The following is a 27,294-nucleotide window of genomic DNA, read 5'->3' as shown; positions in this document are numbered from 1 at the left end:
GAATGTTGAAAATTTCCTACATTTTAAATTTATTTAGTATGTACTGATCAGTCAGAACATTATGACTACCAACCTGCTATCGATATAATTTCCGTCCAGGCGATATATGTGTCACCTGCCGACGAATGCCTGCTAGTCAGTCACACGTACGGTGCATGTAGTATTAGTGAGAGTGCTGGCCGTGTGTAGAATGGGGAAGGCGCGCGATCTGAGTTTGACCGAGGGCAGGTTGTAATGGCCCACAGACTCGGCAGGAGAATTTCAGAAACTGAAGGACTTGCCGGGAGTTCGAGGAGTGCTGTGGTGAGTGTCTTCAATAAGTCGCGAAACCAAGGGAAAACGACGTCCTAACGTCGAGGGGTTGGGCGCCCCCACCTCACTACAGATGTCGGACGTCATAGGCTGGGCAGACTGGTAAAACAAGACAGGCAGCGAACTGTGGCAGAACTAACATCATACTTCATTACTGGGCAAAGTACAAGTGCGTCTGAACACACAGTGCACCGAACACCCCTAACGATGGGCCTCCAAAGCCCATGTCCCAACTATGTGCGAATGTTAACACCACGACATCGGCAAATACGAGTGAAATGAATACATGACCATCGTCATTAGACCTTGGTACAGTGGCAGAGCGTTGCATTGTCTGATGAATCCCGATACCTTCTTCATCATGACGATGGGAGGGTGCGAATCCGTCGTGTTCCAAGAGAACAGTTCTTTGACACCTGTACTGCGGGACGGAGACAAGCAGGCGGCGGCTTAATTATGCTTTGGGAAACATTCACGTGAGCATCCATGTGTCTACTGGAGCTCGAGCAATGCACCATGACGGCCAAGGTGTATCACACACTGCTTGCAGACTACGTACACCCCTTCATGATGACCGTGTTTCCCAACGGTAGTGGCATTTTTCGAAAAGATAATGCACCATATCACAAGGCCAGGATTGTGATGGAGTGGTTCGAGGAACACAGGGGCAAGTTCCAAGTGATGTGCTGGCCGCCCAAATCGCCTGATCTGAACCTAATCGAACACAAATGGGATGTGATTGAACATGACTTCAGAGCGCATCGCCCCCCTCCCCGGAATTTACGGGAATTAGGTGACCTGTGTGCAAGGGCGCCAATCATGTGGGCCCCCGCATTGTATTTATGAATATACAATATTTGGCATAATTTGAATACAATTTGTCTTAAAATCCTCATATATATGCCTTCTGCATCTGAATGCCCCCCCCCCCCCAAATTTACAGAAAAAATCCGCGCCCTTGCCTATGTGTACCAATACACTCTCTCCAGTGACCTTTCAAGGATCATTGCGTCCATGCCAAGACGCGTCGCCATTGTTATCCGTGCCAAAGTTGGACACACTGACAATAAGGTAGGTAGTCAATATTCTTGCTGATGTGTGCGCATATTTTAACTCGTATATTTTGCCTCCACTCGAATTTTGATATGTCTCGACTCGAATTCGAGTCGAGTCGAGACAGAGACTGTCGAGTCGAGACAGATACATATTTTCGAGTCGAGACACGAGTCGAGACAACATTTTCACGAGACGAGTCGAGACAGGCTTAAATCTCGACTCGACTCGACTCGTGCGCATCGCTAGACACTAATGCAAGTGCGACAACATTTTTTCTTTTTTGGTATTGTCATGAGTTTTACACATATGTTACAATTTGATTCTTTCCCACATAAAAAATGAATAAAATAACCATAATAATAAAAGTGACAATTGCACTTCTACGGGGTTCGAACCAGCTACCTCCGGCACACAAACTCGTTGCTTTAACTAACTTTTTTTAAATACTTTATTGTACTCTTATTAGCCAATTACATCAGAAAAGATTAACAAAGAAAATTGTAATGTGAGCATCCAATTATACCAAAAAAAAAGTACAATAGACATATCAATAAATTGCTGCTAGAAAATTAGCAAACTTTTGTTTACGAATTGAAAGTGTTAGAGTTTGCATACGGAACAACAGTTGGTTGACATACAAAGTCACATTACTATTAAAATCATTACATAAAAGAATATCGATAGTTTGGGACGTGATCCATACAATTGCGTTATATTTGATGCTGGGATAAATTTGATAATCCGGAAGCAGCATGAATGGCGTACAGTGAATATTAGAAAGTGTTGTTCTGCGGATACGGGCAATGATTTTTTGATAATGAAACCATATAGCTGTGTTTCGTGAGCAACTTTCGAGCCGGTGTTGGAGAGTATCGAGAACATAACAAGTACCACAGAAAGAAATATTACAGATACCCAATTCATAGTCTCCCGTTAGTAGGATATATATTATGGACAACACTGTACCAAAGAGATTGCATGGCAGGAGACAATACTGGAGTATGAATGTTTGCCCAGATTTTCTCCCAGTTTGTCATTGGGTAATGTTCTACAATACGGGGAACCGACATTGTGGTGGCATGATAACGACTATATAATTGTCTAACAGAAAGATCTTCAAGGTGACTCCGTGCGATAAGCAAGTAACTAATATCAAGAAATACGTCCTTGAGGTATGGCACAAGGGAAATCCAAGGTTGTATATGCAGGGGAGCTTGTAACTCAATATGACGGAATGATACACATAACGCCTTGCTGGAAAAGGACTGAGTAGGAGCATAATGTTTGGCAGACGCGATGTAGCAGCAGCGAGTAGCTCTGAAGTTTAATGTCTTTAAGGCCAAGGCCACCATCACGTTTTGATAAACACGCAGTCTCGTGACTTAACCGTAGGCAGTGATTATACCACAGCAGTTGCCCTGAGTGTTTTCGTATGATACTTAGGTATTTCTTCGGCAAGGAAAATAATTGAATCAGAAACCAAAGACGACTAAAAATAAAAACATTTAAAAGGTACACCCTGCCTGCAAGACTTACCTGCCGGACTTTACTTTGGTGTATGAGTGCAACCAAAGTACAGGTTGTGGTATGAAAATTTTAGTCTATAGTATTTGCTATGCGACGTTGCCAAGTTACGCCTAAGATTTTGATGCGATCAGTAAAGGGGATCGTAGACATATACACGTGTTGGTCAGCCGTATTTATACACATCAGGAATGACTTTTGTTTATTAAGAATAACACCTGAAACGCACTCATAATTCGATATGAGAATTTCAACACGTGACAGTTCCTGTGGACTGTTAATGAAACAATGTATATCGTCTATAAATGCTTGTAATTTTAAGGATGTTGCACCAATCTGTATACCTTGAATTTGTTGTTCCAGTGTTAAAAGAAAGGGAACAAGAACCAAGCTATATAGAATGGAAGACAGGGGACAACCTTGTGCAATACCTCGACGTACATTGATAGGATATGTAAGTGCACCATTAACCTTTAATCTTACATATCGTTGAGTATAAAGAAATTTAATCAAATTAAGAAAACTGTCTCCGAAACCATAGTTTTCAAGTACCTTAAACATGTAATCATGTGACAATCTGTCAAATGCCTTATGTAAATCAAGAGCCAATAAAGCGACCAGCGGAGAACTTGTTTTCTGACACCAATGAATACCTTCTCGTATATTGCTTAATGCTAAAAACATATCCATACTGATCATGGTGTAAGACTTGATTTAAAAACGGTTCTAAACGAGAGGTAAGGCAACGAGATAAAATTTTCTGGTCAACATTAAGGAGGGTAATCGGTCTAAAATTATCAAAGTCATGCGTACCTGCATGTTTAGGTACAAGTACCATAATGCCAGCGGTAAAAGAAGAGATGCACGTGGGAGTGAGTCGGATTTCGTTATACATTTCTGTGAGAAAAGGCGTAAGAATGCTGTGAAATTGGCGGTAAAATTCTAGTGTAAGACCATCGGGTCTCGGCGATTAATTTAACTTCCCCGCAAAAATAGCGTGCTTGACTTCTCTTTCTGGAAAGGGCGCATTGATTATGTTACGAGCCTCCGGGGTGAAAGTACCGGTCGGACGCTCGAAGCAAGGGTCAGAAGATTGGGTTGGAGCAGGGGAATATAGGTTCTGGTATGCATCGTACAAAGCTGGGATTACCTGATCATGCTCGTGAACTACACCGTTAGGAAAGGAGACCTTGGAAATAAGGTTTTGTTTACCTCTACGCCTTTCACAGATAACTGTATGTAAAGAGGGAACTTCATGCTGAAGCATCCTTGTTTTGCCTCTCGTGAAAAAACCTTGATTTTTTTACGATGTAAAGTGAGTAGGAGTGCCTTAGTTTCCTTAATACGAGGGAGTACGTCTACTCCTTGAGCAAGTTCTTTATAGTAGTCACATAATAAGTGATGGTAATAATTATACTCCTCTTTAAGAAGGGAGGATCTGTCTTTGCAGTGCTGTTTACAGATAGATCGAAAGGACGGTTTAATGTGATGTAACAACCATGAAAACAAACTTTTCTTATGAGATTTAAAGTGCATTAAATGGTTCCACCTATGGTAATTAGCATCTGTAGATCCTCGTCAGTTAAAATGCTGTTATTGAGTGACCAAACAAAGGATGACTTTAAGTACTTACGGATAGGTAGATCAATGGTAAAAACCACAGCACAGTGATCAGAAAAGCATACAGGTTGAACGTTTATGGAGCGCACAAAATTAATTAAAGTGGTTCTGACATAGATCCCATCCAAACGTGAGGACCCATTTCGTCGAAAAAAGTGTGCCCTGGGGCGTTACCTTTATAATGACGCCACACGTCAACTAACTTAAAATCTTGAATCAATTTACGTAATGTAGGAGAAGTATTGCAACCAAAACTTGAGTCTATAGGATCTAACACTGCGTTGTAGTCTCCTACACAAATCAAATCTCTGGTACCAGAATGTAACTCCGTTGGAACGTCGGTGAGATAGAAGGAGTTTCGCTCAGCACGTTTGTTATTCCCGGACGGCGAATATAAATTACAAAAGTGTATGCTTTCATAATTGGCTGTGATAATACGACCTGACGGAAATTTTGAAAAGGCGGTTAATGATATACCTTTGCGATATATAATAGCTGTTCCAGAACCAGTTTCGGAAGAATTGACTTCCCACAAATGATTAGAAAGAAAGGAGAAATTTTCAATGTTGCATTCTTGAAGGAAAATTATATCCAGAGACGATGTGTTGATGTAATCGGCTAGCGCTGTTTGCTTGTTGAGACTAGAAATTCCGTTGACATTAAGAGTGGCTATACGCGTGGCATACATATTTAATGGCCACAGAAAAATAAAAAGACACCAAAAAAGCACGACACAAGGAAATGACACAATACACTTGAAAAAACAAAGACGGGGGGCAACACTCGCACACATTCTCGTTCTATACTGGAAGGTGATATGATCACTTGTCCGGAGAGGCATCACTATCATTTGCCTTAGCACTTGCTTTACTATGATGGGGATCTACTCGTGACCTCGTGAAACCAGACACAAAATTGTTGTTTACAGGGGGAACACTCTTAGTTTTCTGAAGTTTATTGGTTCTACTGGATGCATCACGAGGGGAAGACTGAGATCGACCTTTGCGACGCCTCTTCTCGGGTAGAGAGGGAAGGTGGGATTCTTCAGTAGATGGTGAATCTCTATCAAAAGAATCACTCACTTCCTGGTGAGAGTTATCAATGCCCACTAACGGTGGAGTACTTACCGTGATTTCAGGGAGCGTATCCATCTCCGAAGAGGAAGATGCTGAAACAGTAAGACTCTGTTGTGGAATATCCGAACTATTAGGCGCTATGGTAGTGGAACTGGATGAGTCACTCTGCGTTTTATTGGAAGCGAGGGGTCTGCTGGGAGGCAATATCAGGAGAACTGATGTGAGATGCAGCTGTAGAACTTGGGGGAACATCAAGCGGACAAGTGGATTCAGTTTCATTGAGTTCCTTAACAAAAGTATTTGCAGAAGTTGCAGTTGGAGGTGGAAGGTTCTCCTGTAAACTTAACACAGGAAAACTAGTAAACGAATGAATGTTTGGTAGAGGATCCACTTTATTCAAATTGCCGGGCATGGGCGGGGCTCTTGATGGTGAGATACTGGATACTGAAGCTGGTACGGTTGGAGGAATACGGCGCTTTGTACATTTCATCAGAAAATGATTTGGTGAGTCACAAATGGCGCAGGTTTTAACTTGACCTCCATACGTTAACCACAAACGTAAACCACAGATAGTCACATAAGAAGGTATGGGGCGATTAATGCTCATACGTATTATCTTTCTCCTAGTCTTTAGTTCATAGATGTGTCCAGTAGAATACATTTCGTCTGTAATTGACTTAATTTCACCGTACTGAGAAAGCACATGATAATATGATGATCTTCCAACTCTGTGGGTACCAAATGTAAACGCACAGTCATAATATTGAAACTGGCAGAATCGATTAAAATGTTATAAGTACCAAGGTCATCTGAATAACTAACCTTTCCATTCGCTCGAAACAGAATTTGTTCACAAAGCACTTGCGAGATTAACTTAACATATAACTGTTTGCGGCTATAATCAAACTCAATAGTGACAACTTGATCAGGAAGCAGATCAGGAAGATTGGGATCCATTCATGCAAGACTAATGTGTTAGGCTTGGTCACAACATCTTGGAATGACAAACGTAAAGTGTTCACTCGGATAACAGACATAATGCACTTAGTAGGTAAACCTGTACTTCACACTAGACAATATGATGAAAAGAATAAATAGAACCCGAACTACTTGGTAGTAGAAAATACTCCACTTGACAATGCAGGTTGAGTTGAAGCAAGTTAACACAGTCACTACTTCCACTCGAACACCTACCGGAACAACGAGGTGAACGGCACGGCGTCTGCCGAGCAACTACTGAGCTATTTACTTTCTTACAACTGAATCTGTTCTACGGTAAAAATGATTTTTTATTACGATCGTGCAACCAATTCATCCTTTTCCATAGGTAATTTCAACTATTTGCTCTATCTATACGTTAATACTTGGCATAGATTCATATATTTGAAGTTTGCAGATAATGCACGGAATAGGATATATTTGAAATGTTTCGTTAAAAGTTTCGTTTGTAGATCTAATCCACATTTCTCTCAATGACATAGATGTCGTTGCTTCGTGTTGAACTGCATAATTCCCTCGTGTTCTTGAAAAATTTCCACTTTAGCAGAGTTGGTAATTCTCGTAATTTCGGTCGATTTAATGTTTTTTGCTTCTAATTTATTTATTTTAAGCTAATATCTAACACAAATATTTAAAACAAGCTTGTTATTAACGTTTCCTGCTGGGGAAACCTTCCGAAATTTCGAACATATAAAGAAAACGGAGACATTTTCAAGAAACTTCAAAATAAAGAGACGCGTCATTTATTTTGCTCATAGTAGTACATAGATAGGTGAATATAGACACGTTGGAAGTTATGGTTATACATACTGACACATAATTTCAACATCTTTGATTTGAATGTAATGTATTTTTTCTGTTAAAAAAGCGTTCTTCAACCATATTTCATAATGATACAGTGATAGTCTTTGGATCTAGAAGGCAAAACACCTTAACGGTAACAGTGTGGAAATTATAATTAACTGACTTTGATTGTGTATGTTCTCAAATATCTGTAATATAGGTCCGCCAATAGTAATGATTTTACCTTTTCCTTCAAAGAATGTGAATTCCCAATAGTTTGTTGTAAATATGGTAAGGATCTAACACTTGCTTTCCAAAGAGAGCATGCAATTTTTCAACTGATGTGGTGTGGAAACCGTAATTGACTGACTTTAGTATGTGTATGTTACACGTAACTTCAATGTAGTTGCGCCTATTTCAGTCATTCTGCTTTCCTTTGGACGAATATACACTCATGTCCAAATTTATTGTCGCATATCTATAAATATGTTGTTGTAGGAATATAATTTAAAAACGAATTCGCCCGCTATTTCTTATAATGTTAGTATGTGTATAATCGGTAAAGACATATATGTGGCCAATTTCATGTCAAAAGAGCAGTAAATAAGAACAATAAAACGAAAATAAAATTTTCTAGTCCATTTAGAAACATTTTATTTAACTCATTATAATTTTCGTATTTATATTTGTTAAATGAAATTTACCACAATTATACATTTCCCGATTATACACATAGTATCAGTATTAAAACTACCCTGCAAAATCATTATCAAATTATATTCTTACAAGAAGACAGTTATAGATATGCGACAATCATTTTGGAGATGAATGCACCTACTCGTTAGTTATATGATAACCGTAATAGAATACTCTTTCGAATATAAAACGAATCAACAAAATTGCTTCAACCATGTTGAGGTTATGTTGATTGAATACGCAATTACGGATTAACACGGTCACCCGTTGGTGAATTACATATCCAAGCTCAAAATATTTCTATTTGATCTTGACTAAATGTAGATATAACCATCGCATGAATAGTCTTTTAAACGGAAAAAGCAATAATTAAAAACGGTGTATATATGTTGAAGTTACAGGTAAACACACAATAAACTTCGTTAACTACAATATTATCATAGCAATTGTCGATGTGTTTCAGGTGTATCTCCGAAGACGATTAACCTATTCTAATATAATTTTCAGGGTCCAACAGAGGAGAAAATATTTTCAAAGAAGCAAACACAAAAACGAATAGAAAGAAAAGAAAACCAACATTAAACTTGGGGCAACGATTTCAAAATTATGCGTAGTAGTAAGGGAGCCACCAGGTCCAACGCCCATGATCATGGCCTAGGTTAAATAGTCAGTTTCTCTCTATTTAGGCAGGGGTACCTTATTCCATCCCTTACATTTTAGAATGATTACCCAGCAATATCCCTACTAAATTGTCCCGTATACTCTATATATGATGATTTGAAGCCCAGGAATTCATGAATACAGTCAACGCAAATCTATTTGAGAAACCACGGCAAAGCCATGACTGGCAACAGAAATAGACATAAAAGGAGGATATGCTTTCTTTTCATTTCCGTTTTGCTTTATTGCCATGGTTTCTTAGGAAATTCAGAATATTGACTTGAGTTGAATTTGAGTTTACCGTCCCTTTCAGCCGCAAGGCTATATGAGACGCGGCCCACTGATTAACGTGGCATCTGAACCACATGAGCTTCGACCTGGAATGGAACCCGGGTCTCCCACACCAAAGGGGCATACGCTAACCGCTTAGCCACGAAGGATCTGGAAAAAATGAATATTGTCATGCTAGAGAGGCCTGACAATATCCACAAGAAAATAGTTGTTTCTAAGAAATTCTACATTCAAGTCACAATTCATTCAGTTGTCCTATGTACAAGGAGAGAATTTGCGCTTAAATAAAGGAGAAACCAGTAGTGTGGATGTTAAAAGGCGGACAAGACAAGGGTGTAGTATATCGTCCCAATTATTTAACATTTACTGTGAATGTTTAATGAAAGAAGCCTTTGTGGTTATTGCAGATTTCTAGATTGGAGAGGAGGTCATTTCAAAGATCAGGTATTCTGATGATAGGGTTATTATAACTAGAACCCCAAGAAAGACTACGGGAGATGATTCACAAAATACACTAGGAAACTATATGGAATAGAAATCAACACTAAAGGGTTGAAAGACATGAGAATATCTCGAGGAAAGAAGCCCTTAGGAAGCAGAGTAGGACAAACAGAACTTGAAGAGATCGATAATTTCAAGTATCTGGAAAGTATTTTGATAAAAGACGCTTGCTGCACCAAGGAAATCATGTCAAGAATTGTTATAGCAAAAGAAGTATTCAACAAAAAATGATCACTATGAACTATCTGCTTATGGAAGAAATTGGTCAAGTGCTATATTTGGAGTATTGGGCTGTATGGTTCAGAGACGAGGACATTACGGAAGATTACGAGGCGATTAAGAGACGAGGACATTACGAGAAAAAATATTTAGAGCTTCGAAATGTGATATTGGAGAAGATAAAATGGATAAAGAGAGAGCAACAAACGAAGATGTTTTAAAACGGATAGGAGAGAAAAGGGTGCTTCATGTCAACATCCATAGTAATAAGAGCAATTTCATTGGACATATTTTGCGAAGAAATTGTCTTCTTCACACTACAATAGAAGGAAAAATGGAAGGAAAGCGAGGAATAGGAAGAAGAAGAACATGACTGATCGATTATTTGAGAAACAGAAGAAAACATTGGGAGTTAAAAAAGAAAGCTCAAGATATAAAAACGTGGAAGAAACATTTTCAACAGGTCTAAATCTAAAATTTAAAAATAAAACTCATTAGTCGCAGGAACTGCCAATAGACAGAATACTTAATAATAAAAGTAATCATGACAAAATATAATATCGAGAACACATTCAGCAATTAGATATAGCAACAAGTGTCAAAGAGGCGTCATTTGCCTAACACTGACATGTGGCTATTTATGATTTTGTTGATCTCTCTGTTCTGGACAATTAGACGACTCCTGCTTCACTCTCAGAGAGAGAGAGAGAGAGAGAAAGATACTATTCTCCGATACTTGACTCAATCCTTCAAAGTTGGGCTTACAACTCTCGAAACATAACTGAACACCTACAGATACTTTAATTTGACATTCCGATATTAAACATCCCTCCGGAATCAAATATGTTGACTGAAGTTCTGAGAGTTTGTGAAAGTTGTAGCAAAGATGTAACCAAGAAATGTCATTAAACCGTCATCGTAGCATTCTGTTGGGACTGAGAGTACATCCAAAAAAAAAAAAAAAAAAAAAAAACCGAGTATTACCGAGTAGCCAATATTATTCTGCCCAAGTCTAAAATAAGGGATTAACAGTACACAGTTTGGCAACATATTTATGAACAACATTGAAACTGATTGCTTCCATATTTGTTTCATTAAAAGAAGCACAGCAACGGTTTTCCTTATTGTATATTATTTAGACGTTAGCATCATGCGTAATCAGTTGTGGCGAAATAAATTTTTTGCTTAGTTCGGTTCAGCTTAATTACTCTGTAGCTGCAACGTATTATAGCTCTACTCTAATTAAAAACACCTAATGTATTTAGAGTGTTCTGTGTTACGTTCCTAAACAAACAATCTGCACAAGCATATATGAAAAATGTCATCTGATGTTAAAAAAATACACAGAAAAATATCCAATGGCGTATGCAATTAGAGTTTCAGAGTTTATATATATCTTTAGCAAGGTAAAAAATCCGCGTATCTTACTGTTTACTACAAGGCATTCGAATACCAGTCTCATTAGGACATACAGGGTGGCCCAAAACTAGGTATATAGTCCCGTACTGAATTTTAATAATTTCTTATTGTTATCAAGCAGGTAAGATCAGTTTCTTTATTATTTGTTCTTAACGTCATTTTACTTATAACTTAAGCCCGGAACGGTCGAAGCAAAAAAATCCATAAACTTGAATGTTACACTTGATCAATGCAGGGGTGTGTACCTACTTTTGGACCACCCTGTATATACCGTTATTGTCGCTACCGACATTTATATATATATATATAGTTCTTGAAACACAACGATCAACATTTTCGTGTATACATATTCAGTGTTAATAGCAAATTAAAAGGGATACGGACAAAATCTCGCGGCCGAAACATCGCCGCCCAAAATCTCGCCGGCCAAAACCTCGCGGGACCAAATCTCGCAGGGCCAAAACCTCGCCGCCCAAAACCTCGCGGGACAAAATCTCGCCGGGCCAAAACCTCGTGTGGCCAAAACCTCGCGGGACAAAACCTCGCCACCGAAGACGTCGCCGCCCAAAATCTCGCCGGACCAAAACCTCGCCACCCAAAACATCGCGTGGCTAAAACCTCGCAGCGAATGAAACTTTTCTTTAAAATTTACCCAATGAGTTTCTTAATATGCAATTCCACATTACAAATAATAATAATAATAATAATAATAATAATAATAATAATAATAATAATAATAATAATAATAATAATAATAATAATAATAATAATAAGAAGAAGAAGAAGAACATACGAAACATCGTGTGCGAGGGCTTTCTATGGGGTTATTCCCGTTTCCTCCCACTTTCTTTATTCGATCATTTCCTTCATCCTGGTCATTTACGTCTCCTTTAACCTACAGGACATAATGAAGGGACGTCGTAAAAACTCATATATTATTTCATACTTTCATAAAAATTATTAGATTTTTTTTTTTTTTTTTGAAATTTTAAGTTTTTGGATGTTCCAAAGTTCACGAAACTAACCCCGTTAGTTGTCATTACTTTCCTTATGCAGACTTTCTTTCCCTATAACCAGTTTAAAAACATCTTCACATTGAAATCCTCTAATACAGAAATAGAATTTTCATATGGTGTCGCGGGACTTGGTCAAATACCCGTGATACTTTTTCTGAAACAGGGTCTTTTATACCGTCATCCTTATCATCTGTTGGAACATTTACATTTTGGTGAGGCGAGATTTTGGGTATGGCGATATTTTGGTGCGCGAGGTTTTGGCAAGGCGAGGTTTTGGCCCGCGAGGTTTTGGCCAGGCGAGGTTTTGGCCCCGCGAGATTTTGGCCCGCGACATTTTGGGCCGCGAGGTTTTGGGAGGCGAGGTTTTGGTCCGCGAGGTTGTCGCCGCGAGGTTTTGTACCCAAACCAAATTAAAAAAAGGAAAAAATAAAACTTATCCTTATCCGTATCCTAAGTAAAGTTATCCTTAGTATGCATGTTTGCAGACCTTGTAATAAAATATATACATGCAGTATACTTTATTATACCGGTATTAAAGTCTCATTTACATATAATGGAAAGAGTAAAGGATAACAAGAAACTGCTTTTGAGGTGCCTTTAACGTCTTGATAATAGATTCTGTTTCTTTTTCTGTGTTGAAACCCAAAGTGGTAAAAGTATACCACTTCGTCCTTAAATATTCATAGCATAGAGATACAAATGAGAAAAGATGTTTTCAGATAGATTATGTTCCGAAAGAGTATTACTTGCCCGCCCTTATCGCTCAATTCAAGTCGAACATTTTAAAAAAAATGTACTGTTTCCGTTTCAGTAACGATGCTTATAAACTAGAAATGATAAGTAACAACTAAATAACCTTTTTTAAACAAATTTAGTGCTCTACGAATAAGTCTTTGGTTTTACTCTTGTATTGGAGTATTGGTGATGAGCAATTGTTTTCTTATATTGCTCTGTGGCTACAAGGGTAGGTTTAATCATAGAACACTTTTAGACTTGCACTTTGTATAAATCAAAAGTAATAAATTACATAACTTGATATTTCGCTGAGTAAAATGTAACATGTTTTCTGAATATGATTCAATTCAACGTTTGTGCAATAGATTGCTTCTGCTGCTATCTTTTATTGCAATATAAACTTGTAGATATAAATTACTCGGGCTCTCAGGAAAAAATCGTCATAGATAGATTTTAGTACTATTTCATATTTATTCAGTGTTCCAAAAGTAGATTCTAGCTACATAGTAATTCACATATAAATACCGTATATAACAATCAATCCCGTGGACAGTATTTATTTCTAAAATGGTTGACAATTGAAAGAATAATTTTTCATAGAAATTTAGTGTTTAAGGTGCAGATTCTATTTAACCATGTATATCTCTATTAGAACCACAGGCTGTAGGTATGTACTGTGCGTGAATTCTGCATTGGATTTTGACAGCGATCTTTGTAGCAAGTAATAATATACTATTTTAAATACCAATTTTACCTCAGAAATGTGAGAAATGCCCCCAGAAAGCAGAAATTTGCTAAGCGAAAAAATGCAAATTTCTCAGGAGATTAATAAAAGCAAATGAAATACTAATTAATTTCCCTCTTTTCTTTCTTCTAGAATCAGTTTTCACTGCAGACCTCTCATTTTGTCTCCTGCCACTTGTCTCTTTTGTACACAACATTAAAGATGAACTGGGAATTCAACATATGAACTTAGTTGGACATCAAAGAAATTGGAGCTTAGTACCTTTCTGCTTCCTGGGGGAGACTTGGCAGCCGTTTTTCAGCAACTTCACTGCATTTTCGAGGCTATTTTGCTGACTTGAAATTTTGTGTGCTTGTCTTGTTTTTCTTCTCTTAACTCAATGTTTAAGGGATACTTAGTTTCGACACGCAGTACCCTTCCTGTTTCTCTCATTGCACATTTCTCTTGTTTCGTCAATAGCCTATTCAAATAAGTTCCATTCATACAGCTTTCCTATGTACATAAATAAAACATGGTAAGTAAACCGGCAATTGGGTTGTTAAAATCTTAGGATAAAGCTGATCTTCAATGCAAGCTTCTTGTCTGGTTCTCAGTCTGTTACTAGCCTCCTAGTCTCCTAGGTGTTGCAGAGATGTATGGCTATTTATTATATGCTTTATTCTGCCAGTATTTAACATTAACGAAGCCATCTTTCAACGACCATCGTCTTTGCGTGTGTATACCCCGTATGCGCGCTCAACATCTCTTCAGCCTTTTAACTTTATTGGGCTAAGATATTGCTTTGTTACACTACGTAAGCGGTATTTACATTGAGTAATAAGCATGTATATGTGCTGGGCATGTACAGTATATACCACTCTTTGTGGCTTCATAAAAGTTAGTTACCGACACTTCTAACTAACTTCTAGTTTGCTGCTCCGTTTTCGGTTTGGTTTAGGTTAGCTTTCAAGAATACCTCTTTCCGATCGGAGGACAGTCAGGAATTTCACTTTTAGAATCGTATTTTTGAGTGACTCACACCTTGACACGATAGTGCCCTTGAGAAAAGTCAAAGAAAGAAATTTTTATAATCTGTGCTCATGTTCAACATGTCTTCTTCTGACTCAATTTAAAATTTCAACTCAGGTAATATGTAATGGATTAAAGCTTTTACTGCTATCATTATTTCTGTAAATTAAGTTAATAAATTAGCTGTAAAAATACTTTTCCACTCATCTGTGTCTTTTTTGAAGTTGAAAAGTTCGCAACAACATTGTTAAATATTTATGTATGTTATATTGACGTATACCTATCACTTCTGAAAGTTTGATATTGTCAGTAACGTTGAAGTGTATTACTTACTGTTAGGGAAAATGTTCTTCAAGTTTTGTGTCATGGGGAAAAATAATCTTACAATCCCTCAGTTCCTCTGAGCTGCATATATTCACAATTTTACTTTCTCACTTTCTATTCTTAATGACAAACTGGCTTGCATTATATTTCGTAATATGCCTTATATTTTAAATGATATGAATATTTGCTTTATCTTGTTGCAGTAGTTAGCGCAGCGACCACCCTTAAGCTTTCCCCTGAGAAAAGTAAGTAATTAACTTATCTACCTCGCAGAGATATAAACTTAAGTGTCAGCTTTTTTAACGTTCGAATAAACTGAAGAGCAAGGTTTAACATTCTCATAGAAAGCAATGACAAATAAGCTTCCTCTGATATTTACATGTATTTTGCGAATTTAAAGTACCTACATAATATTCTGTGTTCCCGCCTCAACCCATTCCTTCCAATAAATGGATTTCGACGAAAGTGACTCTAACCATTATCTTGTTACCAGCCACTCAACCATGTACTTTTGGAATACATATTTCTCGAAATAAAACACGGAACAAGAGCACCAATCTCTGAGTTTATATCAGTTCTTTTTTTTTTCTGTATGCTAAAGGTAGTGATGATTTAGTAGAATTTAATAATAACATGACATAGCTAAACATAGGACATATTTAAATAGAAAAAGAATATTTTCCTTAGAGAAGACGATGATTTTATTATCGTCTGCATTATTAAACTGATTTAAAATAGAATTAAATAATGTTCTAACTAGATATTTGCAATATCAATTTGTAGCAATAGCTTAATATTGTTTTGTAGTACGTTACAATCTGTATTGACGTATTTGAAATCGACAAGACCATAGATCTACTAACCACACCACTGCTTCAAGTGATATTTACCACTTATAACTAAAGCAGAAACGAGCCACTGCCTTCTACTCAAGTGTCTACAGCAAGAGAAATTCATTTCTGAAATATGTTTTTCTTTTAGGTTTGCATTTAACACGTTATCTCCAGCATACAATGTTCGCGTCCTCCAAAATCGTCGTGAGGGACTGACAATGTTTTTCAGGCAACGTTTCCTGCACTTATTCAACTTTTCGTCAGTTTAAACTTTTACCGGGCGGCCAGGTCTAAGGTTGCCCGTGGCCGCCTCCCGACTCTCACGAAAACGAAAAAGACAGACGAAAATTAAGGGGTGTAGATGCAAAAGAGGTAATCTCCAATTTTTTAAGAAATTGAGTTAGAGGTGGGGCTGTATTGTTTTCAGTGTCTCCAACCGAGCGGTAAAGTCTTTTTCAACACCTCTAATATTGCTACGATCTACTACGCCAAAAAATCCGTACGTTAAAATCTTATGGGGTTTACGAGATCTCAATTAATCGCTCTTCCTGAAAAATTCGGCCGAGTGGAGATTGCCATGTTTGCATTTACACCTCTCAATTGTTTGCTCTACCAAGAGCATCATTGTTGTAAGGTACCTGAAAATGTTCATAGTGTCCGTCGTTGTTTTGCCTAGTTTATATAAAACTTGATGGCTACTCTCTGCTGCAGTTTACTATCCTTGTTAAACAAAGAAAACACAGTTCTCTGAAATTACAGTAACTCACGAAACTGTGAACATAAAGTCGTGAATTTTTCATACTGCACAACGCACTCGGTGTTAAAAGTTTGGTGACTACAGCGGAGATCATACAGTATTACCAATCTTTCTATTAAGGAGACACTCTTGTACAATTGCTGGTTACGAAGACTGCTTATTCAATAACGTAGAAACTTACGTAGATATATAATTATTTCATTAGTCATAAGTCTGATGTATACAGTATAATGTTTAATAAGTTCGTACTAGATTCAAATGATGACTATTCTTGTGTCATACGAGATGGTGTAAATACCCTTGGCTTGAGGACTTATGGAATAGAGAAAAATGTAATTATGTGTAATATAATAGTTTTAGACTTAAGTTCTTTATGACTAAATGTCATAAAGTTCTTTGTGTTGTTTAATTTACTTATTGGTAATTTAATTTATCTTATTTAATAATAGGCGATTTCATGCAGTATTTTCGTAAAGTGATAATGTAATATTGTATATGAAATCATTTGGGGTCACAATTGAACGGAGGTGGCATATACAGTGTAATTGGAGGTAGTATGTTTAAACATTTATTATGAGATAGGTGACACATCAAGCAGAACACAGAGATTTTTACTTCTCATCGTTTTGAAATTCAATAATATGTATTTTGTAGTTACTATTTAATGTTTAGTAAGGCGTGCATCTTTCAATAACTTTTTCGTTTATTCTCTTTCCATTAAATTGCATCGAATTCTTGTGTTTTACCTTTCTCTCTTTTATGATTATTATCTTCCTTCCATAAAGCTTACCTTTTGTCTTCGATTTTATTATGATCATTCACTTACAAATTCGTTCATCTTCCTACCGATTGGGTTTCAGATTCCGGAAGACATTTTTAATACTAGTGATCAATTTTAATATGTTTTACTCTTTCACTGTGAAAGCTAACGACTTGAAAATTTTCTTCAATATTTTGTGAATAATATGTTACACTGTTATATTATTTTTGTGTCTGGCTTGACGACAGTGTTACAATTGAAGAATTATTCGATAAAAAGTAATTATTAATCAAAACAATTTTTGGAAATTTCCTTTTATAGTTTTCTTATCATGTGCAGTGGCGAAAGGTCGTAAGAGGCCCTGAGGCCCGGCCTACCCATTTAATTTCAGAAATTATAATTTATAATTTATTCATTTTCCTTGCACAAAATGTATGATAGTTTTCTAAGTTGAAAAAAATATTGTTCAATAAAGAAATCAAGGTTAGCTCCACTGCTGGGAGGCTCACCGAACAGTGTCTCAGGTGGCAGTAGCACTACCGTCAAGCTACTAAGAGAACGTGTTAGTTAATAACCTGCAAAAGAGACCGGCCTCAGCGCTTATCGACTTTCGTTTCTACATGAAGCGTTTCTCTTGAGACATTCGATTTCGATTCGGTATGTCAAACAAATAAAGAGCAAGAGAACGTAGAGCCCCATTCCGTACCAACTTTACTTAATTTTGCGTACTCTAACATATCGCAAAATCTGGAAAAAGTAATTCTAAAGGTGCTACGCCTAATATCGCCAACTAATACCCCTTTATTCCGTTACATAGGCGCAAACTTGTACGAAATCAGACTCCTTGAGTTCATTAGAATTGAGTAGAGATTGTGTGTTTTTGAGATATTGTGACATTTTTTCTTATATTTGCAAAAGTGAATGAGAGAAAATGTCAGTAAGTGGAGAATATGAACATAATATAATTCCTATTAAAGAATCTTCTATGTTAGTGGTCTTTGGAAAATTAATGTGTTATTAAGGAACGAAGATTAACGCCTGTGTTGAAAATAGAACAAACAGAGAGCAAGAGAGTTCTGCATGCATTGGTACAAGAAAATTATTTGTCGTTGTTGAAATAAAGTGCAGAGTATGAAAAAATATTGTCTGATTCTGTTTCAAAAGAGGAATTAAGTGACATACAAAATGACTGGATTGAATGCTTGCCACGTGTTTTGAACAATATACGCCCAATTAGACAAAATTTTACAAGGAGAGTTTGTTTCAGTACAAGTAGACTAAACAATATATGTTTCTTATAAAGCGCAGATAATGTGATAATCCATCTTCCCCACTCGATCGAGCCCAATTAAAACAATTAAACTGCATTACGTCGAATTAAGATCAGCTATGAGTCACATACGTGAATATCATTATGAAAATTGAGATCCGGATCGAATAAGTGCTGTCGATGGACTACTATTACGTTAAATTATATGAATTTGTCTTCTTGTGTTTCTGTTGTACAATACTGTATTTATGTCTAATTTGTTTCATTTTATTATTATTATTATTATTATTATTATTATTATTATTATTATTATTATTAGTAGTAGTAGTAGTAGTAGTAGTAGTAGTAGTAGTAGTAGTAGTAGTAGTAGTAGTATCAGTAGAACTTTGGGCCTATCACCTTTCGCCACTGATCATGTGCATTAGAGTTCCATACCTATAGCATTTAAAGCATCACTGTTTTATCTTTCAACACATTGTAGCACCTTCCAGAACAGCAAATGGATGACCAATAACAAAATACTTTTATCAAGAGAGGTATCCAAAACAGTTAACAAATTGTGGCTCTCAAGCCGTTGAGAATCCGATATATGTTCAGGAAAACTTATTTTATTAACCCTTAACGCTTCACTTCCTTTTCTGTCTCCTTCCGGCAATGTGGAAAACAACATATCCACAAACTACTATCCGCGTAAAATTCAGCAAAGTTGTCACTAGGTGGCAATAGCTGTTCTACTATCGCGGAGAGTATGTACACACATAACCACAATGATCAATACCTGAAAATAATACTTTTCAAATGCAATAGGCAAGATCAGATAGTAGCAAAAACTCGTTAAGGGTTAACGTCATCAATACTATCAATTACCTATTGTATTTCCATTTTCACGTGAAACATTATATAATATTAAAATATATATAAGTTAGAAAATAAGGCGAATTTCTCCAAAATCCTAAGACTCAGTGAAGTTTTATGTTTGTATACTGCAGATAGCAAGCTGAGGGAAATCTAATGGCAATTTCAGTTTTCTTTTTCAACCTGCCTGCTACTTTACACATTTTAAAGATTGCACACTTACCGGAATACTTGTGCAAGAAGTAGCCATGCGATCTTACTCGCCGAAGGACAGAAATCGTCTGACATTCATCGAGAATTGGTGGAGATCTATAGAGATAGAGTTGTAGTACAGAAAACTGTATGTATGTGTGTGTGGTACAATCCTTGTCTTCATGATTTATCGCATCATTATCACAAACATTCTTACTGTTGATGGCCTTTGATGATCTGCCACTTTTGTCATCATTTGTCACAGTCCTTCTTCCTCTTGCACTACATATACACTTATTTCTGCTATATAATAGTCTCTCCAACAATTTTCGATGGACATCAGATGGTTTTCTCCCTTGACCCATAGAATCGAATAACACCGCGCGCCTCCTCTTTTGAGGAATGTGCAAGTTCATTCACTATTCTTAAAATACTCTGGAAACCAGACAGTTTGAAATAGAAGACTCTAATTGCTATCAGGCTTCTCTAATGTTTTATCTCCAACATACAAAAACAAAAACGACACGAAAACTGTGCTCTATAGACAAATTTACCTATATACACTATATGATCAAAAGTATCAGTACACCCCATAAACATACTTCCTTCATATTAGGTGCATCGTGCTGCCTCTTACTGCCAGGTACTCATTATCAGCGACCAAAGAAGTCATTAGACATCGTGAGAAAGCAGAATGTGGCACTCTGCGGAACTCAAGACTTCGAACGTGGTCAGGTGATTAGGTGTCACTTGTGTCAGAAGTCTGTACGCGAGATTTGAACTTTCCTAAACATCCAAGGTCCACTGTGTCTCATGTGATAGTAAAGTGGAAACGTGAACGGACACGTACAGCAAAAAAGCGTACAGGCCGACTTCGTCTGTTGACTGACAGAGACCGCCGACAGTTGAAGAGGGTCGTAAGGAGTAATAGGCAAATATCTATCCAGAGCATAACACATAAATTCCAAACTGCATCAGGATCCACTCCAAATACTCTGGCAGTTAGGCACGAGGTGAGAAAACTTGGATTTCATCGTCGAGCGACTGCTCATAAGGCGCATATCACGCAGGTAAATGCTAAAGGCCTCGCTTGGTGTAAGGAGCGTAAATATTGGACGATTGAACATTGGAAAAACGTTGTGTGCAGAGACGAATAACGGTACATAATGTGGCAATCCGATGGCAAGGTGTGGGTATGGCGAATGCTCGGTGAACGTCATCTGTCAGCGTGTGTTGTGCCAAAAGTAAAATTCGCAGGTGGTGGTGTTATGGTGTGGTCGTGTTTTTCTTGGAGGGGGTTTTCACCCTTTGTTGTTTTGCGTTGCACTCTCACAGCACATTCCTACATTGATGTTTTAAACACCTTCTTGCTTCACACTGTTGAAGAGCAATTCGGAAATGGGGATTGCATCTTTCAACACCATCCAGCAGCTGTTCATACTGTGGCGTAGTGGTTACACGACGATAATATCCGTGTAATTGACTGGCCTGCACAGAGTCCTGACTTATTTCCTATAGAACGCCTCTGGAATGTTTTGGGAAGCCGACTTTGTGCCAGGGCTGACCGACCTACATCGATAACTCTACTCAGTTCAGCACTCCGTGAAGAATGGGCTGCCCTTCCCCAACAAAACTTCCAGCACCTGATTGAATGTATGCCTGCGAGAGTGGAAACTGTCATCAAGGCCAAGGGCCGGGCAACACCATATTGAATTCCAACAATACCTATTGAGGGCGCCACGAACTTGTAACTTCTTTTCAGCCAGGTGTCCGGATACTTTTGATCACATAGTATATATATATATATATATATATATATATATATATATATATATATATATATATATATAGATAGATAGATAGATAGATAGATAGATATAGATATGGATATATAGATATATACATGAAATCCAACAAGGGATGAAACGGAGGGTTTCCACTTCAATAGTTCATACGATAACCTTTCATACGCTTAAGGGGACTCACTGTAGAAAACAAAAGGAATAATTGTATATTTTCACATAGTTGTTAATTGGTGCATTCTCGGTGAAAATTTCGTAATATCTCATGACATCATACTTATTTCTGTTGATCATCCCTCAGTGCTTTTTTGCAGCCAGATGCTTAATACATATGGTGTCAACTCTGATGTCTGCTGAGGGAAAAGAAGTTTCATTGATGTCCCAGCGTTCTAAATATTTAAAAACCTGTTTTAATTAAAAATTGTTCGCCTTGAAATTGAAAAGAAAGCATAAGGTAACAATATGGGAACGAGTGTGCTGACTATATAGTCACCGAACGCAATAACCATAGTAGCGTAATATTGTAGCCTCAATACATTTCGTATCATGCTTCAGGTAAAAATTATGGGACATAGGAGAAGAAAAAGAGTGGTTACTTGTTCTGTCAATGAAAGTTGCAAAATACACGAGAGCAGAAAGCATTTTTAACACGCAAGACCAAACAGAGCTCGTCGAATAGAGATATCAGGTTGTAAAGCAAGTTCTTGCGGGTTCCAACCTTCAATTTCAAACGAGCATATCTCAATTCAAACAAATTTTTTTATTAATCGAAATAAAAACCATGACAATCAATACACCTCTGCCAACGAGAAACAAGTGTGTTAATGCCGGAAGCATAGAATTCTGGAGTTCTGGACGCGACGATGTCGTTGAAGATAGCTTCGGTATGGTATCTGCTTTTGAAGCATTTCTTGCGGAGGAAGTTGTCGAGAGGCTTGAAAAAGTGGTAGTCGCTGGGCGAAAGTTCCGGCGAGTATGGTAGATGAGGCAGAGTTTCGTAGCCCAATCCGTTCAACTTTTGCAGCGTCTGTTGTGCAACATGGAGACAAGCGTTTTCGTGCAGCATAATTGGTCCCTTTCTGTTAACCAATGCCGGGCACATACTTCAAACCTTATGGTCATTTCGTCGATTTGTTGGCAGTGCTTCTCTGCCGTAATCGTTTAGCCCAGATTCAGGAAGCTGTGATGGATAAGACCGGCTACAGACCACCAAACAGTCACCATGATCTTCTGTGGGTGGAGTTTTGGCTTCGGGAACTAATGAGGAGCTTCGCCTACGACTGCGCCGAACGTCGTCGATTGCCGTAAAGAATCCACTTCTCATCACACGTCACAATCCTGTGGAGAAACGGGTCGTTCTTGTTCCGCAGAAGAAGAGAAGGCGACACCCCAAAACTACGATTTCCATTATCGTGCGACACTCATTTATCGTGTTTTTTGACTTCCTAATCTCTTGCAGGTGGTTGAAAATTGTCATAGCTGTTACACCCAAGTCTTTACCAAGCTCTCGAATAGTTGTGCGTAGATTGGCTTCGACTAAGGCTCTCAGTTGATCGTTATCAACCTCAGATGACCGATCACTGTGCTCGTCACCTTCCAGGCTCTCGTCACCGCTGGGAAATTTCTTGAACCACCATTGTCCCGTACGTTCCTTAGTGGTTCCTGAGCCAAACGCATCGTTGATATCACGAGCGGTCTGGGCAGCTTTTCGGCCTAACTGGAACTGGAACAAGAAAATCGTGCGAATTCGCCTCTTGTCCATGCTATCTTTGAAGTCCATAAAAAGTGAAAAAAAGTATTTCAAAACAAACACAATACAACGAATAGATAGAGCGAAAAACGCGCTTTAAACTTATATATATAGGAACAATATTATAACGACATTTGAGTTGAAAATACATCACTGAAAATGCAAGTAAAAAAACACAATAACTTTCTTTACAACCTAATACATATGCTTTCTGAGGCTATACATTCCTTTCATTATACCTTCTTGACACGAGAGAGCCAAAATTCTTGTCCCTTAGGCAATCCTAAGATTTCTGTGCCTAAATAGAGGCTTCCGCTCGACTGCTCATTCTAAGACGAGCAATCATATTTTTGTCGACATTATAGAACATGTTGAAGTCAGATCCGCAATAGTCTATAAATATTTTCACATTTCATAAACAACTCTATAATGTGATTTGAGTAGTTTTTTTTAAATATCTACGAGAGACAGTTTATTCTTGAGGTGAGTTTTCCAGAAAACTTTCTTTAAAAAGTAAAAAAGTCAGTAAATGTTGCTGATATTTTATAAACAAACATAACGACCAACCTCCAATATAGCACATGTCACTTCAACTGAAAATCAAGAAGGGATAGTTTAATCATATGGATAAGTTACTTTTGTATTTTCCGCTAAAACTTTAAAAATATTGGTAATATGTCATACGTATAAATAATAAAAATAATAGCAACATAACTTCATTTAATTTAGTAAACAGAAAGGCAGAAATTTAATGTGGTAGTGTTTTATTTCATATATTTTTAAATGTGTATAATCAATTGATTTCCCGGAAATTATTAGTTAGTTTTAAGTGGTAAAGAGTATTATTCTTATCTAACCTAATCTAATATACCTCCATTTTAAACCTACGAAATTAATAAAATTATTAGTAGGAACCCCTCATATGTACTTTACCAAGATTAACGGTGAAACAGTTTATTCATATTTCGGATGATAGAAATTGCGACAAAAATATTTAAAAGATTAATAGAGGAAAGTAGAATTCTACTATACTACTAAAATCCTGAACTACTTACAACATGCGTCAATGAATAGAATTATATTGCACTAATTATCTTAGGAGTCTTCACGTAATAGAATTGTGAGTATCTTCGCAGAACAATAAACGTTTCTGAAATATTATTATTAGTAGTAGTATTAGTAAATAGTTTAATTTCAAATATTTAGATCCACATGGCAGAGTAAGCTTTTTTGGTGTGTGTCATTTTAAATCCCATTAGCTGGGGATAAACCTACTTTTAAAGTTTACAAATGTTTAAAATATGAAATACCATTATGCTTTCCCGAGCTACGAGCTACTCATATATAAAATATATGCTAGTCCATATATATATAATTGAGACATTCTTAATGTTCCTATTGAGTATTATGCTTGTGATTTAGGTTTAACTTCTTTCTTTTCTTCCCATTTCTTCTTTCTCTGTTTTTTGTTTCTTTTTCAATATTGGTCGCAAGTTTTATATATAGGAAAGGAAGTAACAATGTTTCGCTCCCATTTCTAAATGTTTAGAATACTAGACTAAACGTGTATATTCTTTATTTCACAATTGTAGTGTTAGAAGGAACGATTACAAACGGGGTTTATTGGATGCAATGTGAAAAAGTGCCAAGAGGATTACAGAAAAAATACAAAGATTACAATTATCAAAATATGCTAAAATACTGACACAGTATTCAAACCATAAGTAAGGTGAAACCAACAGCTATTAACATTCGAGAGCCATCAAAATAAAATAAAATAGTATATAGTATAAGTATTGACAGATATGTTAAAATTAACCACGCTGCTGTATTTAGTGCGTATATGGCTCACATGTAAGAGTTCGAAGATATTGATTTATTGTATTCATTAGTAATAGTACATACATGACAGGTAAATGTAAATAATGTTGCACTGTAACCTCATTCTCACAAACAAGTAAACAACGTTTTATTTCTTTTTGCCATATACCGAAATTTAATTAAACTTTTACTTGGTTAGATTGATGTATAAATTTATTTCGTTTCTTTATTTTGGACCTTTTATTGTTTCACTAGCCTTTGAGAAGGCATCGGTAATAACCTTACATTCTCGTTTGCTTTTTGAACCACCCAGTCTTCAATCCATCCGCACCCGCAATGCCATATTGAAGGAGTTATACCATATGTCGTTCACAACGAGATCTCAAAACTATACTAAATACTGCTTTTTAGCTCACTCGTTCCTGAGTAGAGGAGGTTTAAGTTTTCGTGTATTTTTAAATAGAAGTAACGTTATTGAGTTATGTTTTGATTAGTCAAACTTACCTTACGACATTTTGCAACATTTACATTTTTAAGTAGTATTCTTATAAATACAAAAGACGATCTAGACCCAATGAATTGTTACATACTTTATATTTTACTGTTAAGCGATTACGTAAGAGTTTGAGAGGAAAATATATAATTTATTACATATGATTTTATATGCAAAAAAAAACGTTCTACAATTCTTTTCAACACTTGCACATTACATAACTCATATATAATTAACTATCAAAACAATTAATTTTAGGCCCGACATTTCCGTCCTGGTATGCTGTTGATGCGATTCTGTTACGTTGTCGGCGGTTGCCCATTTTTGCTAGTCACTAGAATATCACCAATACCATTACCTGCATGGTCTTCTTAAATACGATTGATCATTCACTTCAGTTTTCACATTATTAGCTCTGTTTTGTTTCATTCCAACTGCTTTCATCACAGCACCTTCCATGCCTGTAAGACGATTTTCTACCATTTGCCAAAGAGTTTTGGTTTTGGAGTTTTAGTTTTTCTTATTCTGCTTTCATGATGATAAGTGAATTGCCACATATCAGACGGTAGACTACATTTTAACTTTAAGAGGGAAACTTTCACCTGTACTTGAGGATACGATTCAAAACATGTTTAACGTCGTCTCCTCGTAACACGACTGCCTGGCTTTTCTCACCCGTCTCGATGACTCTTACCATCAGGAGGATCCCGGTTTTAATCGCAACCCAACATATGACTCAAAAGCTAAAATTGGCTGTGATCTTGTTTATTGGAATGGACTGTGTGGGGATTTTTCGTTCACCAAATAAGGAGAAATGCAGTTCAGTGCAATCGCCAGTGCTAACACACACACAAACACATATACATGTATATTTGCAAAAACAGAATTTTTAGAACTTTTCCATATGAGTTACTGGTACTGGTTTCCTTTGGCACTACTAATAGTGACATATTGTATCACCACGAAATAAAACTATAATTCAACAACACTTCGGAATTCAGTGTTGAATTCAATATAATTCCATACGAAATATGCAAAAGGTAGTTAAATGAAACATATTTTATACTGGTAAACATACAGTGATTAATAGGGTAGCTAGGCTGTACATATTTTGTTTGATTCTTGTAGAGATCTAATTTATTATTTTATATTTGTAATTTATTAATTTTGTTACTTTCATTTGGCCATACGTAAGTATTTATATAAAAATTTGTATTTTGTCCTGTGTTTGTGGTTTTCGTAGTGATTATATTGGTAGATTAATTATATTTTTAAAAAATAATCAATAATAGCTTGTCAATTTATTACATTCATAGACGTATGTGCTATTTACTGAAATAAGAAATTAGTAATTTCATTAATTATAGCATTAAAAGTACTTGACAATTAAACGTGCTACTTTTATAAACAGATATCCGCACGCTGATACTCTCATATAATAGTTTAGAAGTGCAAAATAAACTTTACACTCATTCATTAGAAAAGTGTACTTTTTCTACCTTCAGATAAAGGAACCGTGCCGAAGAATGTTTCCGCTAAATTGAATGCTTCTACTAATCTCACTGAATACTCGAAATATTATCAAATTATTTTAAATGAGTTGTATGTGACCAGAGTAAAAACTTAAATTAGGAGTGACTTTTATGCAAAAATAGGAAGCAAATTACCAAACAAAGATAGCATTAAACATGTCAACTTTGTTACGTAATTAATGTTCATTAAAGGCGACGAATCGATTTGAAGTTAGGGTTTATTTTTATCTCAATTCCACAAAAAA

General features: G+C 36.7%; 1 protein-coding gene across 4 annotated transcripts in view; it reads left to right on the top strand.

Annotated features, from left to right (window-relative positions):
* The window catches only part of LOC145674903 (uncharacterized), a 157,566-nt gene that overhangs the window by 48,033 nt on the left and 82,239 nt on the right, over positions 1–27,294 (top strand). For all 4 annotated transcript variants that reach the window (XM_081745161.1, XM_081745162.1, XM_081745163.1 and 1 more), the window contains exon 4: positions 15,188–15,229. In XM_081745161.1, the coding sequence (XP_081601287.1) occupies positions 15,188–15,229 (42 nt within the window). The remainder of the gene's footprint in view (positions 1–15,187; positions 15,230–27,294) is intronic.

Source organism: Thermobia domestica, chromosome 18 (assembly GCF_964235325.1).
Source record: "Thermobia domestica chromosome 18, izTheDome1.hap1.1, whole genome shotgun sequence".
NCBI classification, from domain to species: domain Eukaryota; kingdom Metazoa; phylum Arthropoda; class Insecta; order Zygentoma; family Lepismatidae; genus Thermobia; species Thermobia domestica.
This window is presented reverse-complemented; position numbering and strand designations above follow the sequence as displayed.